Source organism: Tupaia chinensis, unplaced genomic scaffold (assembly GCF_000334495.1).
Source record: "Tupaia chinensis unplaced genomic scaffold, TupChi_1.0 Scaffold000394_1, whole genome shotgun sequence".
Classification (NCBI taxonomy): domain Eukaryota; kingdom Metazoa; phylum Chordata; class Mammalia; order Scandentia; family Tupaiidae; genus Tupaia; species Tupaia belangeri.
Window position 1 is genome coordinate 2193843 of NW_006159896.1, and position 7652 is coordinate 2201494.

At 61.3% G+C, this 7652-nt stretch overlaps 1 protein-coding gene across 1 annotated transcript in view; it reads left to right on the top strand.

Annotated features, from left to right (window-relative positions):
- The window catches only part of NIBAN2 (niban apoptosis regulator 2), a gene marked incomplete in the record, with an annotated part of 57334 nt that overhangs the window by 47038 nt on the left and 2644 nt on the right, over nucleotides 1-7652 (top strand). The window contains 7 exon segments of the mRNA XM_027774037.1: nucleotides 3602-3717; nucleotides 4216-4320; nucleotides 4408-4570; nucleotides 5683-5870; nucleotides 6566-6721; nucleotides 7252-7368; nucleotides 7564-7643. Of these exon segments, the coding sequence (XP_027629838.1) occupies nucleotides 3602-3717; nucleotides 4216-4320; nucleotides 4408-4570; nucleotides 5683-5870; nucleotides 6566-6721; nucleotides 7252-7368; nucleotides 7564-7643 (925 nt within the window).

Sequence of the window (7652 nt, forward strand, 5' to 3'; positions counted from 1 at the left end):
CGGGGTCAGGGCCCCTGCCGGCTCGGCTGCCGGGCCTGGGACGCCCTGCTCCCTCCCCCACCCCGGCCAGCCCTGCCCTGTCCAGGCTTCTAAAGCCGAGGGCTAACTTGAGGACAAGTGACCCCAGGCCAGGTGGGGGCTAGGGACAGAGCAAGGTGGGGAGAGCCACCACGTGTTCCAGGGTGGGCTTAGGCACCAGAGAGTATTGCGAACGAGCTGCTTCCATGGAGCTCCTGGCCCCGTAGAGAGTGCTCAGCTGGGAGGCCCTGGGCCTCTGGGCCTGGGGAGGCTGGGGCAGTGCTGGGCAGGCAGAAGAGGTCTCCTGCAACAGGAAGGTGACCCTCCAGGGCCACCCCTCACCCAGGGCGGGAGCTGATAAGTTTCGTTCAGACGAGGGCCTCCAGCCTGGGACTGTGAGAAAGTTCGCTGCTTCCTCATCTCGGAGGCTGGGCCTGGAATTCTGCAGCCTGGAATTGCTCACTCCGGGGGTTGCCAGGAAGTGGGGGTGGGTGGAGAAGAAGGCCAAGCTGAGTGGACGCCAGCCCGCCCCGGGCCCCTCACATCCTGCATTCCCGGAGCAGCTGGGGGTGGCAAGAGGCAGCGGGCACTGGCTGCCGAGAGTCCTCTGTGCAGGCCAGGGGTGCAGAGGTCAGGCCCCTTCCCGTCTGCCCGCCACCCCCCTCTGCCTGCCGCTCAGGACTGAGGCGTGCAGTTTCCTTCCTCAGAAAGTCTCCAGGTCTGGCTAGAGTCAGCAGTCCTGGGTTCGAGCCCAGGGCTGCCGTCCCCTAGCTGTGTGTCTTTGAGCCAGTAGCCTTGCCTCTCTGAGCCTTGGTTTCTCCATTGGGAAAAGTGGTGCTGAGAACCCCTCCCTCGTAGGGTTGAAGTCTGAGCCCAGGGCTGCTGAAACAGGACCACAGCCTGGGGGCTCGCACAGCAGACGTTGACTGCCCCGCTCTGGGGGCTGGAGGCCTGAGGTCCGGGGACTGGCAGGGTGCTTCAGTCCTGTGTCCACATGTGCTCGTGTTTAGAGGAAATTTCTCTTTTAAAGAAACCAGTTAACTTGGATTCGAGTGCACCCTAATCCCCTCAACTTAGGTCTTTGAGACTCTGTGTCCAGGGGGCTGGATGGTGGCCTGGGGTGAAACGCAACCTTCTGTGAGACTGACCCACATGAGGAGGCTCCCAGTTCAAACCCAGAGACCTCCCTGGGTGCACCGAGCACACGCATTCCCGTGGTTTGGGCCCTTGGCTGGAGGCTGCCCCGTGGGTCCTGCTGCCTCAGCCCCATGCTTTGCCTTCTGGCCACCCGGCAGGCGGCTCCTGCCCTGCACACCTGACCTCCTGCATATAGAATGGAAATGCCTGGTTGTGGCAGAGTCTGCCAGGATTCTTAGGCCAAGCCTGGTCTCTAGGAGACTGTGTCCTGAGAGCCTGGCAGGGGGTGGTCCACCTCCGACCCGGGTGGGCTGCCCCTGCCCCAGGGGCTCTGCATGCCCAGCGCCCCTGTTCTGCTCCCACCATGGCTGCCCCAGCTCAGTTCCCTGAAAGGCAGAAGTCAATCCCAGAGTGCTCCTAGTCAGCCCAGGGAGCCACCCCTGCAGGAGGGATGCGAGCCTGTCTCCCCACTGCTGAGCTCTCTGGTCGTGACAGTGATTCCTGCAGTCAGCTGGGAGTCGGGGGAGGGTTTGCCTCACAGACAGGGTTTTTTCTCTGCAAGGGGAGATCGGCCTAGTCACCCGCAGTGGGACCTGGGGTTTCTGACGCATAGGCGGCTGTTTCCCTTCCCTGGGCTCTGGGGACACTGTGGTCAGGGGCATATTGCCAGGGGAGCCTGCCGCCGCCTGGCTCCGTGGTGCTTAACCACGTTCTATGCCCACGTCAGATTTTGCAACTTCCCGCTGCCTCCCGCACCGAGCCTGCGGGCTCAGCCTCGCCCACTGACCCGCCTCGGGACGTGACAGCAGAAGTCTGGAGACGGTGGTTGCCCGTTCTTTAACACAGGCCCTTCTTTTACTCTGGAATGAAGTTATACCAGTGGCCGTGCCACCTGCTGACCTGGGCACACCACCGGGAGGGCCTGCCAGGGCAGTGAGAAAGAACCCTGTCATCAGATTTTTTCCCCTTTTTTTTAGAATAATACCAGAGAGCCCACACACACATCAGAGAGCGCAAACCCCCAGTAGGCGTGGTTACGCTGCCATCCCTTCTCTTCTTCTCCACTGTCGGGATTTGGGGCACACATGCACAGGTGCCCAGTGTTTTCCAGCTGCCTGGGCTGAGCTTTGAACTGCAAGTTAGTCCTGGGGGATCTGACTTCCTTAACCACTCTGCCACGGGGCCAGCCCCCTGTTATCAGAGTCTAATGAAAATCAGGATGCAGTGCAGGACAGGACCCGGCCCCCGGCCCCAACCTCCCCTCCTTGGACTCCCCACACTGTGGCCCATGGAGCCCCCTGTGGAGGAATGAGGCAGGGTGGCGGCCCTGTGCCCATTGTTTGGAAGAGGAAACTGAGGCCCTTTTGGGTTCAGCGATCTGCAACAAAGCTCACAGGCCACACTAGGCCAAATTTTATAAATATATATATTATATATAAATATTATATTATATCATATATAATGGCCACATTGCAGTTCCTTCTCCATTCTTTCGGGATTTGGGGCACGCATGCGCACGCACCTGGTGTGAGTTTCAAGCTGCTGTATCTGGGAGTTGAACTGCATTGGCCACATGGGAGTCCAGCGACGGAATCAGTACACCATCTTCTGGTCCCAGCCAGCTACTCTTATTTTATTTTTATGGAAGAGAGAAGCACGTTAGGTGGGGTCTCATCATGCGCAGCACCCCTTCCCCAGCCCTCCTGCTCCTGGGGATCTTGGGTGTATGTGCACACGCTGGTGTGTTTTCAGGCCCAGCCAGGGATCCGAACCTGCAGTCAGTACGTGGCTTCCGGCACTGCAGTCCAGTATGCTGCCAACTGCCGCCAGCGCTGGGCCCCGTGGTCTGTCGTGGTTACTAAGGTTTACTGGGACAGAGCCAGGCTCGTTCATTTACGGATCACCCGCATCTGCTTTCCTGCTGTGAGGTGGAGAGCAGCCTGCCACGCTGGAAATGCTTCTGTGGCCCATCAACGGGAGGTTTGCAGGGCTCCTATCTGGCAGTCAGGGAGCAGCTGGGACTGGAACAACGGTCTCCGGGGGCCTCTAGAGCCACCCTGGGGGGCCTCTCACGGCAGGAGAGTGGCTTCGTGTCCTGGCTCTGTTGCCTGCTGCCCTTGCGATGCTTGGCCAGTGACCTGGCCTCGGAGACTGTTCTTCTGTCGAGTTAATGATGCTGCCCAGGTCGTGGGTGGTTGGGAGGGTTGAAGGAGATGAGGCGGCAGTGGTGAGGAGGCCTGCTGCTGGGGGCAGGGGAGGAGGTTACCTCTGTCACCACAGCTACAAGTGCTGTGACTCCATCGGCAGTCGTGGGGGGCCACACCAGGGCCTCCCGATGTGCACGCTGGCTGTGTGTGTGTGGTCATTGGTCAGCCTGCTGGTCCTGGGGGACCCTGCCGGGCCATCCAGCTGACAGGCATCCTGTCCCCCTCTGTCTCCTGGGCAGGGATCCCCGAGGACTCCAAGGTGGAGGGCCCTGCGTTCACGGATGCTGTCCGCATGTACCGACAGTCGAAGGAGCTGTATGGCACCTGGGAGATGCTATGCGGGAACGAGGTGCAGGTGAGGCAGGGAGGCCTCGGCAGCCCCCTGGTGCTCAGAGGGTCGGGCCCTGTAGGTTTGGAAGGACTTAGCAAGCTCAGGTTGGGACAAGGGGGACCCATGCCAAGTGGAGATGCGTTTTTCTGGTCAGTGATTTACTGGGCCCCTGCCCAGCACGAGGTGCTGGCACCACCGAGTAAGATGGCTCCTGACCCCGGAGTCCTCTTCTAGCAGGAGAAGCAGACAAAGTGAGCACCCACCTCCGTGTGCAGACCGAGTGGGGAAGGGGCGCGTGCAGAGGCCCTGAGGTGGGAGCCCTGAGTCTGAGGAACCCTGCGGAACACCCCCCAGCTAGCTTGGGCTCTTAGTGGATGCGTTCTGGGGGAGGGCAGCGGAGGGGTGGAGCAGAGGGCCAAGCTCAGAGGAGGGGGCATGAGCGGCCAGGCTCGCGGGAGCGCCAACAGTCATGCCAGCGGGACGTGCCCCCACACCTGCCCTGGCTCGTGCCTCCTGCCCTAGATCCTGAGCAACCTGGTGATGGAGGAGCTGGGCCCTGAGCTGAAGGCCGAGCTCGCCCCGCGGCTGAAGGGGAAACCGCAGGAGCGGCAGCGGCAGTGGCTCCAGGTGGGTGGGCTGGGCCCCGGAGCGGGTGGGCGCCCCAGCTGGCCTGGTGCCCTCAGTCCGGGTGCCATGCCGCCGCTGTCCCAGCAGATCTCGGATGCCGTGTACCGCCTGGTGTACGAGCAGGCCAAGGCCAGCTTCGAGGCGGTGCTGTCCAAGCTGCAGCAGGCCCGGCCGGCCATGGAGGCGGTCATCCGCACCGACATGGACCAGATCATCACCTCCAAGGAGCACCTGGCCAGCAAGATCCGAGGTGCGCAGGCTGCCCGCCAGGCTTTGGTCGGCCCGCGGGCCTTCCAGGGACCAGGGAGACCTCCTTTCTACTTCATCGTCCGTGTAAATTTCCCGGCAGTCACTTACATGTTGACCTGTTTTCTTAGAGAGAGATTTTTGCTATAGGGCGGGTGCGCTCGCTGGAGAGACAGAGAGACAGAAAGCGAGAAATCACCCCAGGGCGATGACCACGCCGCAATCCCTTCTCCCTTCTCTTGGGATCTTGGGCACACACGCACACGTGCCTGGTGTTGAGTTCAAGCTGCTGGGTCTGGGACTTGAACCATGGTTGACTACATGGGAGTCCAGCGATAGAGCCAGTACGCCTCCTGCTGGTCCCGCAAGTGGACCTTTTTAAGAATCAGAATCTACCGAGTTGCCCCTCTGATCCGGGCATTGTTTCAGAGCTGCGTCTGTAAACCCAGATCAAGGCCGACTACCAGGGCGGTTTATGTGCCTCTCGCCTCCCGGCCAAGTAGGGCCCTTTCTCCCCCTCGTCCACCAGAGCACACCCTCCGACTGAGCCGAGCAGCCGTGTTTCCGCGGACTGTTCTCTGCCGGCTGTGTCTGCTGGGAGCTGGCGAGGGCACAGGAGTAGATGTTCATTATGTGCAATAAGGAACGTTCCCTGGGCAGGGGTGGGGCAGACACCAGAACCCACTGAGTAAAACGCTTTGGTCAGAATGTTCTGGAGATGGTTCCTGCCCATGGGGAAGTGATCCTTTTACAGAACTGCAGAGCCAGGCTACACCATTCCAGAGCCGATACGTTCACTTTCTGCAAAACCAAGAGGCTCGCTGAGTCTGGTCTACTAAAGTGCCTTTTTGTTTGGTTTGGTTTTTGTAAACGAAGGAGTAAGACTCCCAAAGGCGGATTTCCCCGCTGCTCGGCTCCTTGCCCTCACGGGTTCAGAGATCCCAGGCGCAGTCTCAGCGCCCTTCGCTCATGCCGCGCGGGCTTCTCGCCTCGGTCAGCTCGGCTTGCTCACGTTGGCCCCCGCGGCTTTCTGGCGTCTGGACTGGGTGGGCCGGGAGGTGCTCCGGGGAGCGGCCAGCCCTCAGGAGCCTCTGCTGACTGACCGTCTGGGCGCAGCCTTCATCCTTCCCAAGGCAGAGGTGTGCGTGCGCAACCACGTGCAACCCTACATCCCGTCCATCCTGGAGGCCCTGATGGTCCCCACCAGCCAGGGCTTCACCGAGGTGCGGGACGTCTTCTTCAAGGAGGTCACCGACATGAACCTGAACGTTATCAACGAGGGCGGCGTCGACAAGCTGGGTGAGGTGAGGCCGCTGCCCTTGCACCCCGGGCCCTCCCAGGCAGAACCTGGGGACAGAGCCATGGAGCAGGGGGAGAGGCCACCACGACAGGGAGTGTTATCGTGGGGCCTCAGCCTGCGTAGCCCCAGAAGGGCTGGAACATGAGATCATTTAACAGGGAAGAGGAGGGTAAGAAAAGAAGGGAGGAGAGGAAGAAAGACCAGCTTCTGCTGGGCCAGGTGTCATCCCAAGGCCGGGTTCACAAGTCTCGTGCCCTACGCGTGGAAGCCGATCTCTGACCATCTCTGACCTGGCTGTCGGGCGAACACCCTTCCGTAGTCCCCATGCTGGGGCAGTTGCCTGCCGGGAGCCCAGGTAGTTGTCAGGTGTGGCTAGACTTCTGCTCTCCAAATTCTGAGTCCACTCGAGAACTCGAAGGACCCTTAGAGATCATGAAAAGCCACTTCCTGATTTTGAGGCTAAGGAAACCAGGGCTGAGAGAGTGAGCAACTTGCCCAAGGTCAACCAGGACCCCAGCTGGCCTCGCTCCACAGTGCTGTCTGCTGGGCTAGGCTCCTGCCTTCAGAGCCTTTTCCTTCCTGTCCTGGGCTCTTCCAGGCTTACCTCTGTGGGTACCACCTGTGGGCGGCCATCCTGGGGCCCAGGCGGGTGGGCCTGCGGGCTGCCTGGTGCCAGCTCAGGTCTGCGCCCTCCTGCAGTACATGGAGACGCTGTCCCAGCTGGCCTACCACCCTCTGAAGATGCAGAGCTGCTACGAGAAGATGGAACCACTGCGGCTTGATGGCCTGCAGCAGCGTTTCGACGTGTCCAGCACATCCGTGTTCAAGCAGCGAGCCCAGATCCACATGCGTGAGGTGGGCCAGGCCGCTGTCCCGGCACCCCATGCCCTGCCCACTGCCCTTCTGCGGGCTGCACTGCGGCCAGCTCCCCGGCAGGCTCTCCTGCTGTGCCCTCCAAACTCCTGCACCTCTGCTCACCTGGCTGTTCTCACTCAGCTGCTGGGTCTCAGCTCAGAGATCTCTTCTTCCAGGAAGCTCTCCTTCCTTCCCCAAGCCACTTCCTATGTCTCCTGTCCCCAGCACCGGGCCTGTCACACCTTTCGGGATTTGGGGCACACATGCATACACGCCTCATGTGCTTCTCAGGCTGCTGGGTCCAGGGCTCAAACAGTGCAGCCGGCCGCGTGGGATCCAGCCGCCTTAACTGCATACTACCGGCTGGCCCTATGCTGCACACTGTTCGTGAACTTCTTAACGGCCGTCACTACGTGAGCAGCGAGCGTGTGGATACTCGCAGCGCAGCCCGCCCCGCTCCTCCTGGGCACGTGGTCCTCCTGGGCACGTGGTCCTCTGGAGGCCTCACGTACCCTGTGGTGTGCCCACAGCAAATGGACAATGCTGTGTACACCTTCGAGACACTCCTGCACCAAGAGCTGGGGAAGGGCCCCACCAAGGAGGAGCTGTGCAAATCGATCCAGCGGATCCTAGAGCGGGTGCTCAAGGTGAGTGTTGTCCCCGGCCTTGGCCTGTCCCTGAGCCCAGCTCCCGGCCACCGCCAGGATGGCTGCCCCTATGAGAAAGGCCACTGGTCTGCTTGCACGGGTGAGCGCCCCAAGGCTCGGACCGCTGGCCTCAGCTCCCTGCCAGGCCAGTGGAGCCTCTGACCCAGGGCCCTGGCCCGGCCTTCCCTCTCGCAGAAGTATGACTATGACAGCAGCTCTGTGCGGAAGAGGTTCTTCCGGGAGGCGCTGCTGCAGATCAGCATCCCCTTCCTGCTCAAGAAGCT